Here is a 17,397-nt window from a genome sequence, read left to right on the forward strand (position 1 = left end):
CATTTGTGAGCAGTTTGAGTACAGTATGAGAGTGGCGAGTGTGAGTGTGAGTGTGCGTGCGTGTTTGTACTCTGAGAGTGTGTGTATGTCTCTACAGTGAGAATCTTTGCCTTAGGGCAGTGTTAGTCACTGCAGCTACTCAGCAGCAACAGTCCAGTACACCACTTCAAGTTTCATTCTTAAGCAGTCAGTTTTGTGTGGAGTTTGATCAACCCAGACAGAGACACCCCAGTCCAGCTCTCCTCTGGAGTCTTATTCATAGAACCCTCTGTTGGACAGATGTGTCAGACTGGTGGGAGTGACTGCATGGTGGGAGTGACTGCATGGTGGGAGTGACTGCATGGTGGGAGTGACTGCATGGTGGGAGTGACTGCATGGTGGGAGTGACTGCATGGTGGGAGTGACTGCATGGTGGGAGTGACTGCATGGTGGGAGTGACTGCATGGTGGGAGTGACTGCATGGTGGGAGTGACTGCATGGTGGGAGTGACTGCATGGTGGGAGTGACTGCATGGTGGGAGTGACTGCATGGTGGGAGTGACTGCATGGTGGGAGTGACTGCATGGTGGGAGTGACTGCATGGTGTCACCGCTGATTTAGTGTACCACCTTGTGTCCTATCGTGTGTTGTTGTGAAATGGAATGACGACGCAGATGTAGTCATCTGTTTCTCTAGTTTTCACCGTATGTATTTCTGTCTGAACAAGATCACCATGGGTCTGGGAGATGTACATTTTGTACAACAATTAGCATTTGTTGTTGAAATTCACTGCTAGTGTATGAACACTGAGCAAAAATATAAATACAACATGTAAAGTTGTGCAGGGGAGTATTTATGTATGTAATGAAGCCCTGTTGTGGGGAAAAACTCATTCTGATTGGCTGGGCCTGGCTCCCCAGTGGGTGGACCTATGCCCTCCCAGGCCCACCAATGGACCTGTCATGTGAAATCCATAGATTAGGGCGTAATGAAATTATTTCAATTGATTGATATCCTTATATGAACTGTAACTCGGGAAAATCTTTGAAATTTTTGCATGTTGCGTTTATATTTTTGTTCAGTATAAAAACACAGGGCCAGACAGCACAGTGGAAGCCATCAGAGAAGGCAACAGAGTAAAGTGCAGTTTTCTGTAAACCTGCTTTTAAAAAAACTAACCCCTCATCTAACTGGTAGCTGGGTGGTACTGCTTGTCTCTGTGCATGCTGTATGTACTGTAGACTAACATGGGAGTGATATCCTGTCCATGCCTGCTGCCCCTCTTCCATAAAACTCTGTGTCGTGTGGTAGCAGAAATACTATTGTACTCTATGTTGTGTCTGGGCTGGTCTCACTGCCGTGACCATCCTAGCCTGGAATCCTTTCTTGAAGTGAAGCAATAGTGAAACAAAATAATTGAGTTTGTATTCCAGGCTAGTGCCATCCATCTTTCTGCCAGTGAAAATGTTCCCATGGGATGTAGCACTCGTTCTGCTCTCTCCCCTGCAGAGGCTGGGTTTGAGATGATCCAGTTTGGACCATCTGCTTTTTCAACAAATTCGAACCTCTAAAATTGGTTCTACCATCAATCAAATGTTTCAGAATCAAGTGAAAATGTAAAACGAATAGATATAATGGCACAGAAGAAAATATTGGCAGTTGAAGGAAAGGCTATCAGACATGACATACTGTATCAGTGTTACAGACAAGGGAGAGCTTTTGGTTTTAACTATTGGTTTGAATGTCGCTGTTTCCCATTCCAGCAGAGTATTTCAGGAGGCCCGGGGAAGACCGGGCGGAGTTTTTAACTGGCTATGTGAACAGGTGATGCCATCCAACGCCAAGCACTACAGCATCAACCCACAGGAGGAGAGTGGAGGCGGCACCACGTGAAGAAGAACTGAAGAAAATGTCAAAATCATCTCAGAAAAATAAACTACAATCTGCTGTACTATAATCCAAACCTGGCGTTCACATCCTTAATATCCAACTGTAACCTAGTACCTTTGTGTAGGATTTAGTTGGTTTTTGTCCTTTAAATGTTCCTTATTTTAAATCTGTTTAGTTTATGTTCATTATTTTCGGTGTAGTCTTCAAATTAATAAGGGAAGATTAATTCTAATTTTAATTTACTCCAATATTTTTGATCCTCTCTGAAATTAGTAACTATTTATGTAAACTGGCTTATTTCTGTTTTTTTTTCTTTTCAGATTGCTATGTTGCTATGGTTGTTTGCTTTTATTCTTGCTGATGGAAAAATGCAGGTGTCAGTTTGCACATACAAGAAAACTGACATGAACTGATGAGGCCTAAAGAAAGGCGGTGTTAATTCAATTTTAAGAGTAACTAATATATCTTAGTAGTTTTTTCGTTGTTTATTTTAATGTTGTTAATGACCTATTTTGGGCAATAAGAGGACTACAATATTTTCACAGTCCTTTTTTACAAATGTTTTTGTTGTCAGGAAAAAATAACCTTTCCTTTTAATACTTTGTGAATTCAGATTTTAAGAAAAATATAACTGTAAATATTATTCAAATCACTGCATATAATCGTTTCAGCGAGAACCATATTTTTGTGATGGTTCATCATAAAAGGCTGTAATGTGCAAGAGCGCAACTTTCAAAGACGAGGACATTTAATGCTCTTAAGTCGTATCATAATCCATATGTAGCACAAAATGCCATGATAACCCCACTCGATCCTACAAGAACACTGTTGGCTTGCTCTGTAAATACTGTTGTCTTTCTTACTGTGCTAATGTCATACCAGCATACTGTTCTGTCTTCTACATAGTGAGCTCAAAAGTGCACAGCTTCTAAAAGATGACACAAGGTTAACACTGGACATTGCTACACAATGTCTCTCAAAGAGGACACCGGCTCAACTTCTTCTAGACTCTCGCTAAGTGAAACGCTACTGTATCTGTGACTGAAGTCAATACTATATAAAAAAACAACATGATACAAATCCAAAGCACACTTTTACTTTGTATTAGTTTGAAAATACCAGATGTTGAATACTAGTGTCCAGATACATTTCAAACCAATCTGCACGTGTTTCATTTTGTTATGGTTATCTTCAGTTTTTGTTTTCCTTATTATTAATGCTGTTTATCCATTTTGAACAGAGCACCTGCTTTCAATGTGACAGGAAATAGTTCAAGTCATATATATTTTACATACATTTATTGTGATGTTTTCTTGAACTAATTAGGAAGGCAAAACATCTATCATTACCTCAGTCCTGTGAGTTTTATCTTAGATGAGATGACAAATTAATTTATTTTAAATTTAAACCGGTTGAAATTATGAATGGATTATGAGAAAAGTTGTTGCACTGTGACAAAGAAGGAAAGTGACCATATTCTATGTGCACATTTTAAGTGTTGGATATTTAAAATGGTCTTGATCAGATGATAAATGAAGGAATGTTTTTTAAGAATCATTTTTTATTCCCATTAAAGGTTAGTCATCTTGACTCTTGCAATTGGAAAAAGTTGTTTTGCCCAAAGGGCATTTATTTAACAAAAAATAAATAAATACAATCCATGTATAATCCATAGATTGGAGAATTTCGGCTTAGCCAAGTAACTGTTGTCACCACGTTCATTTCCTGTATGGACTGGTTTGTTGAGATTGAGAAATGTTCATTTCCTGTAGGGACTGGTTTGTTGAGATTGAGAAATGTTCATTTCATGTGGGGGACTGGTTTGTTGAGATTGAGAAATGTTCATTTCCTGTAGGGACTGGTTTGTTGAGATTGAGAAATGTTCATTTCCTGTAGGGACTGGTTTGTTGAGATTGAGAAATGTTCATTTCCTGTAGGGACTGGTTTGTTGAGATTGAGAAATGTTCATTTCCTGTAGGGACTGGTTTGTTGAGATTGAGAAATGTTCATTTCCTGTAGGGACTGGTTTGTTGAGATTGAGAAATGTTCATTTTCTGTAGAGACTGGTTTGTTGAGATTGAGAAAATGTTCATTTCCTGTAGGGACTGGTTTGTTGAGATTGAGAAAATGTTCATTTCCTGTGAGGACTGGTTTGTTGAGATTGAGAAATGTTCATTTCCTGTGGGGACTGGTTTGTTGAGATTGAGAAATGTTCATTTCCTGTAGGGACTGGTTTGTTGAGATTGAGAAATGTTCATTTCCTGTAGGGACTGGTTTGTTGAGATTGAGAAATGTTCATTTCCTGTAGGGACTGGTTTGTTGAGATTGAGAAATGTTCATTTCCTGTAGAGACTGGTTTGTTGAGATTGAGAAAATGTTCATTTCCTGTGGGGACTGGTTTGTTGAGATTGAGAAATGTTCATTTCCTGTAGGGACTGGTTTGTTGAGATTGAGAAAATGTTCATTTCCTGTAGGGACTGGTTTGTTGATATTGAGAAAATGTTCATTTCCTGTGGGGACTGGTTTGTTGAGATTGAGAAATGTTCATTTCCTGTAGGGACTGGTTTGTTGAGATTGAGAAATGTTCATTTCCTGTAGGGACTGGTTTGTTGAGATTGAGAAATGTTCATTTCCTGTAGGGACTGGTTTGTTGAGATTGAGAAATGTTCATTTCCTGTAGGGACTGGTTTTTGAGATTGAGAAATGTTCATTTCCTGTAGGGACTGGTTTGTTGAGATTGAGAAATGTTCATTTCCTGTGGGGACTGGTTTGTTGAGATTGAGAAAATGTTCATTTCCTGTGAGGGACTGGTTTGTTGAGATTGAGAAATGTTCATTTCCTGTAGGGACTGGTTTGTTGAGATATGTTCATTTCCTGTGGTGACTGGTTTGTTGAGATTGAGAAATGTTCATTTCCTGTAGGGACTGGTTTGTTGAGATTGAGAAATGTTCATTTCCTGTAGGGACTGGTTTGTTGAGATTGAGAAAATGTTCATTTCCTGTAGGGACTGGTTTGTTGAGATTGAGAAATGTTCATTTCCTGTAGGGACTGGTTTGTTGAGATTGAGAAATGTTCATTTCCTGTAGGGACTGGTTTGTTGATATTGAGAAAATGTTCATTTCCTGTGGGGACTGGTTTGTTGAGATTGAGAAATGTTCATTTCCTGTAGGGACTGGTTTGTTGAGATTGAGAAATGTTCATTTAATGTAGGGACTGGTTTGTTGAGATTGAGAAATGTTCATTTCCTGTAGGGACTGGTTTGTTGAGATTGAGAAATGTTCATTTCCTGTAGGGACTGGTTTTTGAGATTGAGAAATGTTCATTTCCTGTAGGGACTGGTTTGTTGAGATTGAGAAATGTTCATTTCCTGTGGGGACTGGTTTGTTGAGATTGAGAAAATGTTCATTTCCTGTGAGGACTGGTTTGTTGAGATTGAGAAATGTTCATTTCCTGTAGGGACTGGTTTGTTGAGATTGAGAAATGTTCATTTCCTGTGGGGACTGGTTTGTTGAGATTGAGAAATGTTCATTTCCTGTAGGGACTGGTTTGTTGAGATTGAGAAATGTTCATTTCCTGTAGAGACTGGTTTGTTGAGATTGAGAAAATGTTCATTTCCTGTGGGGACTGGTTTGTTGAGATTGAGAAATGTTCATTTCCTGTAGGGACTGGTTTGTTGAGATTGAGAAATGTTCATTTCCTGTAGGGACTGGTTTGTTGAGATTGAGAAATGTTCATTTCCTGTGGGGACTGGTTTGTTGAGATTGAGAAATGTTCATTTCATGTAGGGACTGGTTTGTTGAGATTGAGAAATGTTCATTTCCTGTAGAGACTGGTTTGTTGAGATTGAGAAAATGTTCATTTCCTGTGGGGACTGGTTTGTTGAGATTGAGAAATGTTCATTTCCTGTAGGGACTGGTTTGTTGAGATTGAGAAATGTTCATTTTCTGTAGAGACTGGTTTGTTGAGATTGAGAAATGTTCATTTCCTGTAGGGACTGGTTTGTTGAGATTGAGAAATGTTCATTTCCTGTAGGGACTGGTTTGTTGAGATTGAGAAATGTTCATTTCCTGTAGGGACTGGTTTGTTGAGATTGAGAAATGTTCATTTCCTGTAGGGACTGGTTTTTGAGATTGAGAAATGTTCATTTCCTGTAGGGACTGGTTTGTTGAGATTGAGAAATGTTCATTTCCTGTGGGGACTGGTTTGTTGAGATTGAGAAAATGTTCATTTCCTGTGAGGACTGGTTTGTTGAGATTGAGAAATGTTCATTTCCTGTAGGGACTGGTTTGTTGAGATTGAGAAATGTTCATTTCCTGTAGGGACTGGTTTGTTGAGATTGAGAAAATGTTCATTTCCTGTGGGGACTGGTTTGTTGAGATTGAGAAATGTTCATTTCATGTAGGGACTGGTTTGTTGAGATTGAGAAATGTTCATTTCCTGTAGAGACTGGTTTGTTGAGATTGAGAAAATGTTCATTTCCTGTGGGGACTGGTTTGTTGAGATTGAGAAATGTTCATTTCCTGTGGGGACTGGTTTGTTGAGATTGAGAAAATGTTCATTTCCTGTGGGGACTGGTTTGTTGAGATTGAGAAATGTTCATTTCCTGTAGGGACTGGTTTGTTGAGATTGAGAAATGTTCATTTCCTGTAGGGACTGGTTTGTTGAGATTGAGAAATGTTCATTTCCTGTAGGGACTGGTTTGTTGAGATTGAGAAATGTTCATTTCCTGTAGGGACTGGTTTGTTGAGATTGAGAAATGTTCATTTCCTGTAGGGACTGGTTTGTTGAGATTGAGAAATGTTCATTTCCTTTAGGGACTGGTTTGTTGAGATTGAGAAATGGTTCCTCTGAAGTAGAATCCTGGATTCTTGTCAAATAAAATGGGGACTTGTTTAAGTAATAATCAAATTAAAATAAACATGTATGTTACGAATTCAAAAAAGCGAAAAAAGTATGTTCCCTTGAATGATTCACATTTTTATTCAGAAGGATTTGTATCAATATTTTTGTGGTTGTTAATGATTATATTAATAATAATTATTATACTAACAATATTAGAATGTACTGTACATCCATCCGGTTATTTCTCCATTCCCTGGCACCTTATACAGTAATCTTATGTTGATCATCAATGTATTTCAGTAATGTGTGGAAAAAAAGAAACCTGCAAATGACCTTGTAACAGAGTGCCGTCTTTGATGCCAGTGTAGTGGCTATACACTTATTTGTTGATCTCTCTATCTTCCTCTTTGTCTCCCACTCCTTCTCTGTCTCACTCTCTCCTAGTATTAGTGGTAGTTGTTATGTAGTTAAGATGTAGATGTAGCTATTAGGAGATGTAGGACCAGTAAGGAAAGAGCTTTCTCTTTTTAATTACCATAGTTATATATATATATATATAAAAAAGCTGACATTCATTTCAATACCATTTGTCTATTTTCAGTTTTACTGTTCTCACATGGTTTCAACTAACCAAAGCAATCATTGAGGACATTTAAATCAGACATTTCTGTAAGACCGAATCGTAAACAAGGCATTGATCCCCACACTTGAATGTTTAAAAAGGGGTGTGCCATACTACCTTAAAAGCTAATGCTAGATATACAAACCAGTTCTGTTATTATTTCACAAGAGGGACACAAGCTATAATTATGATTGAGTATAATGGATTTTATTACATTAATGGAGAAATCATATATTTTTTAGAAACTAATGATAATAATGGCTATTATAGATCATTATTTGAAACTCGTTTTGATGTTTGTACTATTAAACAATATCCCAGTGGCCCCTGGCACTACTATTTTTGGATACAGTTGTATTTAATTTTAGGTGTCTACTTAATTAATTATAATTATAGTTTGAGTTCATTATCAACATTTGAGAATGTAGTAAATTCTTTTTGTACTCTTGCACCATTGGAAGCAGCGTTTTACTTTAATCAAAGCCTGGGTATCATGAAACACTTACATTGTAGATTCATTCAAGTACTTCGTCTCTATTTAAAGTCTTCTCATTCAAAGATGGTATAGCCTGCTTGTTTTTATAGACATTTGCACTGTGCAATAACTTCATCTTTAAGACCCTCCTGCTAAAGGAAAACAAGACAGTGCAAAGCTATTGATGAGTTGTTATATGAAGGGCTTATTGAAATGATACCTAAAGGACATGTTTCATTTTAAGCAAATCACAGAACCACAGAGTTGAGGTAGGATAGGATGTATGCATCATTCTCATGAAGACTGAGCCAAAATGTGGCACATGTCGGAACCTGTTGGTAAACGGGACATTATGGCAGCAGTATGTACCCACTGAGAGCATGTGATGTTTGTACTAAGTAAGGCTCTGTTATACATTGCAAGATGCCATTTCTGTTTTAAATGTCCCTCTACCAATATCACCATACCTGATTTACTATTTGATTAGAGTAAAAGTTGGCTGGCTATCCATTCAAAATATTTCATAGCTTGGACTTTAAGGTAGCATGGCTCTGTAGTTGCTGTACTTTTTCCCCACATGGACAGCAGTTTACAGCTGATGAATGTTACACATCTTGCTAGACTACTTAATCATTGGATAATTGGTTTTAAAAAAAAATTTAAAAGAGAAAAAAAATGAAATAAAAAGACCTGGAAGGTGTTGGATGATATATTGGGTAGTACCCTAACCATTTAAACTTGAATCTTGAGGCAAGTGCTAGGCAATGGCCAAACAATTATCCCATCACTGAATTAACAGACACACAACACACACATACCTACTGTAATAACAGGTACATAATGTATATACATGTTGGTTAAAGATATATTATTGCGCATGTCTATTTGTTGAGGCTGAACCCTCATTTCAGATGAAATTAACTCCTTGCTGTCTGAAATGTTTACGTAGGCAGCACTGTTTGTATTATGTTTGTGTCACGCTTAACATTATGTTTACCAATGATGCAACATGGACTGGAAAACATGAAATGAAGAAGCTGTAACTGATACTTTAGGGTAAAACATACAATTATTTAAAATGGGAAATTGTCGGTTAGTGAGTACCATGGCATGGGCCACTGCTAGAGCAGAGAGTGAGTGAGTGAGTGAGTGAGTGAGTGAGTGAGTGAGTGAGTGAGTGAGTGAGTGAGTGAGTGAGTGAGTGAGTGAGTGAGTGAGTGAGTGAGTGAGTGAGTGTGTGTGTGAGTGAGTGAGTGAGTGGGTACAGGGGGTTTCGGGAAGCGGTACAGTCATTAGAAGTCCTGTGGGTCTTTATGAATATTCTTCCTACAGTACATTTGACCTTACCTTAGCAGAGGCTTTTCTTCTCTCATGCTCCCTCTTGGGTTCGACCTCTGATTGCCTTGCCCATTCCTAACACTTGCCCATTTTTTAATGTTAACAGACTTTTTACCGCGAGAGCTGACTGATAGGACTGAATTCTGAAAGCATCTTTCAGGTCTTCTTGTATGGCTTGCTCAAGCCCTGTTGTAAAATAAACTGAAGTGGATGGGGGTCTCTCACATCTCAGATGTGGAAAGTAATTTTATATTTGTATTTTCAAATAATGATAATAATAAAAATGTTTGTGAAAAGGTTTCCATCCTCTACTGTGGTCCAGAAATCGATGTGTTTGTCTGGAAATAAAATAAAATAAACTGTTTTGAACCATTTCACTCATTGTTTTTATTTTAAATGGAATATTGTTTAAAGTTTAATTGGTGTGGGATTAAACCTTTTAAGTTATATTTGCAAAATAATGTATGCCAGAAGATGCAACAAAATTAAAATGCACAAAGTTGAATATAATGGCCTATAGTGTGTGTATTGTTATTCTGTGGTACACTTCCATTCCCATCCCCAAAAGTCAGAGATGTTCATGGAAGAAATTATACAATTATTCTTTTTTTGGATCACATGCCATTTGAATCATCACCATACAAAGAAAATATGATTTACCATTACCAGATAATGATTATACTGTATGTTAAAATCTGAAACAAAATGAGCATTGACGCAACATCAAGCAGAAGCACTGTCTTCAGAGGATATGAAAAAGGAGATACATAAATTGATGTAAGGCTGAAACCGATATAGAGTGATTAAAGGTGTATAATAACAGTGTACGTACAGTGCCTTGCAGAAGTATTCATCCCCCTTGGCATTTTTCCTATTATGTTGCGCTGCAACCTGTCATTTAAATTGATTTTTATTTGGATTTCAAAATAGTCCCGAATTGGTGTAGTGAAATGAAAAAAATAACTTATTTAAAAAAAAAAAACGAAAAAATTGAAAAGTGGTGCGTGCATATGTATTCACCCGCTTTGCTATGAAGCTCCTAAATAAGATCTGGTGCAACCAATTACCTTCCGAAGTCACATAATTAGTTCAATAAAGTCCACCTGTGTGCAATCTAAGTGTCACATGATCTCAGTATATATACACATGTTCCGAAAGGCCCCAGAGTCTGCAACACCACTAAGCAAGGGGAACCACCAAGCAAGTGGCACCATGAAGACCAAGGAGCTCTCCAAACAGGGCAGAGTCAAAGTTGTGGAGAAGTCCATATCAGGGTTGGGTTATAAAAAAATTGAAACTTTGAACATCCCACAGAGCAGCATTAAATCCATTATTAAAAATGGAAATAATATGGCACCACAACAAACCTGCCAAGAGAGGGCTGCCCACCAAATCTCATGGACCAGGCAAGGAGGGCATTAATCAGAGAGGCAACAAAGAGATCAAAGATAACCCTGAAGGAGCTGCAAAGCTCCACAGCAGAGATTGGAGTATCTTTAAGCCGTACACTCCACAGAGCTGGGCTTTACGGAAGAGTGGCCAGAAATAAAGCAATTTCTTAAAGAAAAAAAAGAAGCAAACACGTTTGGTGATCGCCAAAAGGCATGTGGGAGACTCCCCAAACATATGGAAGAAGGTACTCTGGTCAGATTATACTAACATTTTGCTTTTTGACATCAAGGAAAACGCTATGTCTGGTGCAAATCCAACACCTCATCATCCCGAGAATACCATCCCCACAGTGAAGCATGGTGATGGCAGCATCATGCTGTGGGGATGTTTTTCATCAGCAGGGACTGGGAAACGGGTAGGAATTGAAGGAATCATGGATGGCGCTAAATACAGGGAAATTCTTGAGGGAAACCTGTTTCAGTCTTCCCAAGATTTGAGACCGTGATGGAGGTTCACCTTCCAGCAGGACAATGACCCTAATTATATTGCTAAAGCAACACTTGAGTGGTTTAAGGGGAAAACATTTAAATATCTTGGAATGGCCTAGTCAAAGCCCAGACCTCAATCCAATTGAGAATCTGTGGTATGACTTAAAGATTGCTGTACACCAGCAGAACCCATCCAGCTTGATGAAGCTGGAGCAGTTTTGCCTTGAAGAATGGGCAAAAATCCCAGTGGCTAGATGTGCCAAGCTTATAGAGACATACCCCAAGAGACTTGTAGCTGTAATTGCTGCAAAAGGTGGCTCTTCAAAATATTGACTTTGGGGGTGTGAATAGTTATGCACACTCAAATATTGTGTTATTTCTTGTTTGTTCACAAAAAATATTTTGCATCTTCAAAGTGGTAGGCATGTTATGTAAATAAAATTATAGAAACCCCCCAAAAATCTATTTTAATTCCAGGTTTTAAGGCAAGAAAATAGGAAAAATGCCAAGGGGGTGAATACTTTCGCAAGCCACTGTACACACCTGACTATATAGACTGTGGAGTTGAATTACGTGTATTGATACAAATCTTGAGGCACTATCAGATCAGGTAAGGAAGTAAGTCAGGCGACACTTCACAAATGGTTTTTGGTCAAGTTTTATTTCAATATATGAGCTTGAGACTGCTGTTATGGATACAAACATGAAGAAGGAGGTGGGGGCACAAATACAAATCAATAGATTCCTCCTCAAGTCCTCATTGGGACCTATCTGCAATTTGTTGGCCCCCTTTATCATTTATCAAAACATTTCACATATTTGTTATTGTCATTTTCTCAGGGAAAACACATTTGTCTGTTTGTGGTTAGAGCTCAGAATGGCTGTCACTGCCTTGTCCTATTGTCTGACTGTCTGACTGTCTGACTGTCTGACTGTCTGACTGTCTGACTGTCTGACTGTCTGTCTGTCTGTCTGTCTGTCTGTCTGTCTGTCTGTCTGTCTGTCTGTCTGTCTGTCTGTCCGTCCGTCCGTCCGTCCGTCCCTGAACCACAGTCCACCAATGACCTACCACAAGACTCAAACTCACAACTTTAAAGGTGAGTTCGCAAAATGTCCTCACCCCCTAAATCTGAAGAGTGGGTGCAACACATACAGAATGGCTCTGAGTGATATCCATCACCCACAAGGAGAGTGTTTCTGTCCTTAATCAGGAACTGTTTTACCTGAACATTTTTAATGCAATGTATGATGCCAGCAGAAATGTGTCATTTTTAATTTGAGCCGCTGTCCCATTTTCAAATGTGAAATTGCTTCAGAGGAGTTAAGGTGTGACAGCTATTATAAATGTCTGGAAATTCATCTTCCTCCCTCTCTTCATGGCTCACACTCACTCGGCCTCGTCTCTTGACCAGGGGGAGCACTTCACACACACACAATTGCTCTCTCTCTTTCACACACACTCACACACACACTCCACCATCACGCCACCTGTCCTCCCACGCTGAACTGCAGAACACTCACAGATACACATAACTCACAGGGCAGGCTGGCTGCCAGGAGGGCAATATTCTGAGGTACAGGAGTTGAAGTTTCAGCCCTGCAGGAAGAAAGACCACTACATTGGTGGTCACTCAGGATGGCGGGGATAGTGGGCTTGTGGTTTACAACTTGATCATGCAGACAAATAAAAACTATATGATATGATTAGAGTTTTCCTATCATATTTGTAATTTCCAGCACTGTTCCAGCAACTATGGTGGATTTGTAACCAGGCCAGTCAAGTATGGCTCATTTCGTCTTAGTAGTGTGGAAAGCATAGGTAAATGTTCGTTTGACTACCTCCCCCTACAAAAGGACTTATTCTGTGTGCCAGAATGAGGTTCACTGAAGACCTGGACCTTTGACCAATCTCTGACATGGGGTGTTAGCTGACGGAGGAGAGACAATTAAAAGGTTTGAAAAATAACTACAGGTGTCGAGGGCGGTCTCCTGAGGACTAATTTGGCGAGCCTGGTGTACATTTAAGACTCAACTACTCCAGCTCTAGAGGTCTGCAGTTGCGTATGTGTATGAAGGCTGAAATATTACCCCCCTTGAACCTTTGTCCCTACGCTGCCCCTATGATGAACAGATGGCCTGCTTTATCTGACACACCTTGGCTCTCATACTTGGTGAGTTCCAACATTGATATCCTCCTAAATACAGTACTTTAAAGGGATAGTTCACACAAATGACAAAATGACACATTGCTTTCTTTACCCTGTAAGCAGTCAGTGGACAAGGTATGACAGCAATCCATGCTTTGGTTTAGTTTCTCTGGCACTGTTTCCAAATACTAATGTAGCACAAATCCCATTCAAGTCATGTTACCGATAATAGCATTTTTCGTTCATGATGTTTAAATGAACTATGTGACTTTATTGAGCTTCACAATCAATTTGAGACTTCTGGATGATTTGGACATGATGTGTGAAAAATGCTAATATCGGTACCATGACTTGAATGGAATTTGTGCTACAAATGCCAAAATGTTAGCATTTGGAACCAGCGGCAGAGAAATAAAACCAAGGCATGGATTGCTGTCATACCTTGTCCATAGACTGCTTAAGGAAACTAAGGTCCTTTTGTAATTTCGGTGAACTCTCTCTTTAAGTATGTATTTGACCTAGCTTAAACCTTTGTTGTCGCTGCTTCTTGGCAGGTCTACATTGGAAGGAGTTGCTCTGAAGTGACTGTGCCATAAAGTATTAGGGTTTGATTCAATCCGAAGTTTAGTGCTGTAGCACACTAGAACTGTAAAGGTAATTTCCGATTGAGCCGACATATGCAGCGTTTACCGTAAATGCAGTCTCCGCGAACGTGGGAAAATCGCTTTTAAATGTAGATTGTGCTGTAGCGAGATTAAAGTTTGGCCATACGGATTGAATCAAGCCCTTAGAGAATAATCCCAACCTAAAACGTATGAGATCCTTATAAATCATTTAATCAACCCCTTCTCGTAGTATAGCACCCCTCTGCTAAGCCTTTCTCACTTGATTGGAGGTTTTCTGTGACCGAGGCAGACCTTTCCCTGTGGCCACTCATGTTGCTCCTCACCAATTACATTTAATTTGTCACTGTAGCAACTTCACTGTCAGATGACGCTCTGCACTGAGCAGCATTTAACTTTGAGCTGCAAGGCAGGCATCCCAATCATCTCTCCCGGGCTCTCACACTCCAATCAACTCCTCGTTAGCACCTGACACTACCTGGCATTAACAAAGCACACTAATTAGGCCCCAATCAGCCAAAGCCAGAGCACTCCAAACCACTGAGCCTTTAACCATGAGTGGGTTGTATCATTTCAAATGACATAGCTTACACACTTTTCAATGGTGAACCTACTATTGTACGGTACCAACAGCTCAGTCATGCTGGGACACAGGGTGGTGCATGAAACCACTTGTCCTTGTGTTTCGGTGCTGAACTAAGCCATTTTACCTGCTGCTGACAAATCTGTGGTTATTGAAACATTTTGAGCTAAGTCAGTTAAGAACAATTTTATTTTTTTACAATGACGGCCTAAATGTAACCACTTTCAGATTCACAGACAGAGCTATGGATGCAGAGACTGACTATCCATGGAGAGCTATGGATGCAGAGACTGACTATCCATGCAGAGCTATGGATGCAGAGACTGACTATCCATGCAGAGCTATGGATGCAGAGACTGACTATCCATGCAGAGCTATGGATGCAGAGACTGACCATCCATGCAGAGCTATGGATGCAGAGACTGACCATCCATGCAGAGCTATGGATGCAGAGACTGACTATCCATGCAGAGCTATGGATGCAGAGACTGACCATCCATGCAGAGCTATGGATGCAGAGACTGACCTTCCATGCAGAGCTATGGATGCAGAGACTGACTATCCATGCAGAGCTATAGATGCAGAGACTGACCATACATGCAGAGCTATGGACGCAGAGACTGACCATCCATGCAGAGCTATGGACGCAGAGACTGACCATCCATGCAGAGCTATGGACTCAGAGACTGACCATCCATGCAGAGCTATGGACGCAGAGACTGACCATCCATGCAGAGCTATGGACGCAGAGACTGACCATCCATGCAGATCTATGGACGCAGAGACTGACCATCCATGCAGAGCTATGGACGCAGAGACTGACCATCCATGCAGAGCTATGGACGCAGAGACTGACCATCCATGCAGAGCTATGGACGCAGAGACTGACCATCCATGCAGAGCTATGGACGCAGAGACTGACCATCCATGCAGAGCTATGGACGCAGAGACTGACCATCCATGCAGAGCTATGGACGCAGAGACTGACCATCCATGCAGAGCTATGGACGCAGAGACTGACCATCCATGCAGAGCTATGGACGCAGAGACTGACCATCCATGCAGAGCTATGGACGCAGAGACTGACCATCCATGCAGAGCTATGGACGCAGAGACTGACCATCCATGCAGAGCTATGGACGCAGAGACTGACCATCCATGCAGAGCTATGGACGCAGAGACTGACCATCCATGCAGAGCTATGGACGCAGAGACTGACCATCCATGCAGAGCTATGGACGCAGAGACTGACCATCCATGCAGAGCTATGGATGCAGAGACTGACCATCCATGCAGAGCTATGGATGCAGAGACTGACCATCCATGCAGAGCTATGGATGCAGAGACTGACCATCCATGCAGAGCTATGGACGCAGAGACTGACCATCCATGCAGAGCTATGGACGCAGAGACTGACCATCCATGCAGGGCTATGGATGCAGAGACTGACCATCCATGCAGAGCTATGGATGCAGAGACTGACCATCCATGCAGAGCTATGGATGCAGAGACTGACCATCCATGCAGAGCTATGGATGCAGAGACTGACCATCCATGCAGAGCTATGGATGCAGAGACTGACCATCCATGCAGAGCTATGGATGCAGAGACTGACCATCCATGATGTCAAAATAGTTTTAACCATATTTTGAGGCTATATAGTGTTTGTTTACATTTATATTTACTGTGTACAAACATTGGAGTAAACAAGCTAAAATGTTGGGTTCTGATGGGGTATGATAGTTGAACTCAACTCACGAGGCATTAATTTGTTCTTCAGGAATCAATGGGTACATATCATTCATTTATAAGTCCAAACATGGATGTAACAACTGTAGAATATAAATGGCTAATAATGAATTAAAACATCAAAGTAAAATCATGCAGTTAAATGACCCCACCTCAGGCATGCATTCCCCTTGGTACCTATAATAGGCCTACTCTACCATCCTGCATTATTGAAACAAGGTCAAATCCTATGAGTTGGCTGCATAGGGCACATTGATTTTAGATTTATCAAAATCATATCTCCCCCGCTTTGTCATAATGATAGATGTAGAGATGTACCGAGGGTCATTTCTTCAACTCCCAACACTGAGACTCTTGACAAATAATACATTCCTTCAGAAAACAGGCCTACATCATGAGAACAGTTTGACTTTCAGAGAGGACGTGGACAAGGTCAATAACCCCTAAATGTAATGTTTAAGTAAACAGAGATGCAAGTGAAGGTGATGCTGGGAGGAGGATTTTTGCTCAGAGGTAATTTCTTAATATGTGTGGTTTCATTACGCACTAAAAAGCAATCTCTCCCCTGTGACTGTGCCAAATTGACTATGTTCAGCAAAATGCACTCATCTGCATAGCTGTCACAACGCTTCATAAGATCTGGCACCCAATAACTTTACAAATGCACAGAATTACCGGTGTCAATTTTAATGTGACATAGCAATTTACATCACACACAGTGGGGACAAGCGCACTTTTCGAGCGGCTGCATGGTTAATAGGTGGAACGCTATTTGCATTATAATTTGGGGAGTGTGAAGAGTAATCAAGCTGCATTTGACTCAATGGGAGAGTGGTGGCGCAGCGGTGGGCGACATATCACTGACTTGGGTGCCATGCCGACTGGGTGTGCATGTAAATTGGCCCATGCAAAGCTTCCTACTCATTGAGAGCTTTTAACCAAGAGTCGTTTGCATATTCTGGAGGATGCCTTCATGCAAAACTTAGTCGGCATGGCTCCCAATTCTTCTAGACACTCATTACCAGCAATTAAATGGCAGGCTGATGTTTTTGGAATGCTCAATTGTCAATTAATGATATTTAAGATTTGCATGAAGGAGGACAGCTATTTTAAGAAGCTGGTGATTAAGTATGAATTGTGTGACAACATTTATTCTAGAACCTACTCTGGATTGATTGGTTCTAAATGTGTACTTATAGTTATAGCTTATACTCTGAGTGTAAATACTCTGGAAATATAAGTTATATTGCTTTAATCCATTCCTTCAAGA

At 40.2% G+C, this 17,397-nt stretch overlaps 1 protein-coding gene across 6 annotated transcripts in view; it reads left to right on the plus strand.

The window, feature by feature from the left end:
• LOC118375293 (RNA-binding protein Musashi homolog 2-like) overlaps window positions 1-1,944 on the plus strand; it is a 432,377-nt gene extending 430,433 nt beyond the window's left edge. For 2 of the 6 annotated variants that reach the window (XM_052467847.1, XM_052467849.1), the window contains exon 14: window positions 1,742-1,923. In XM_052467847.1, the coding sequence (XP_052323807.1) occupies window positions 1,742-1,786 (45 nt within the window). In that variant the 3' untranslated portion in view covers window positions 1,787-1,923. Of the gene's footprint in view, window positions 1-1,741 lie in introns of all 6 variants that reach the window. The other 4 variants (XM_052467848.1, XM_052467850.1, XM_052467851.1 and 1 more) reach the window with 2 other exon arrangements.
• Window positions 1,945-17,397: the final 15,453 nt, after the last annotated feature.

This window comes from Oncorhynchus keta, chromosome 18, assembly GCF_023373465.1.
Source record: "Oncorhynchus keta strain PuntledgeMale-10-30-2019 chromosome 18, Oket_V2, whole genome shotgun sequence".
Classification (NCBI taxonomy): domain Eukaryota; kingdom Metazoa; phylum Chordata; class Actinopteri; order Salmoniformes; family Salmonidae; genus Oncorhynchus; species Oncorhynchus keta.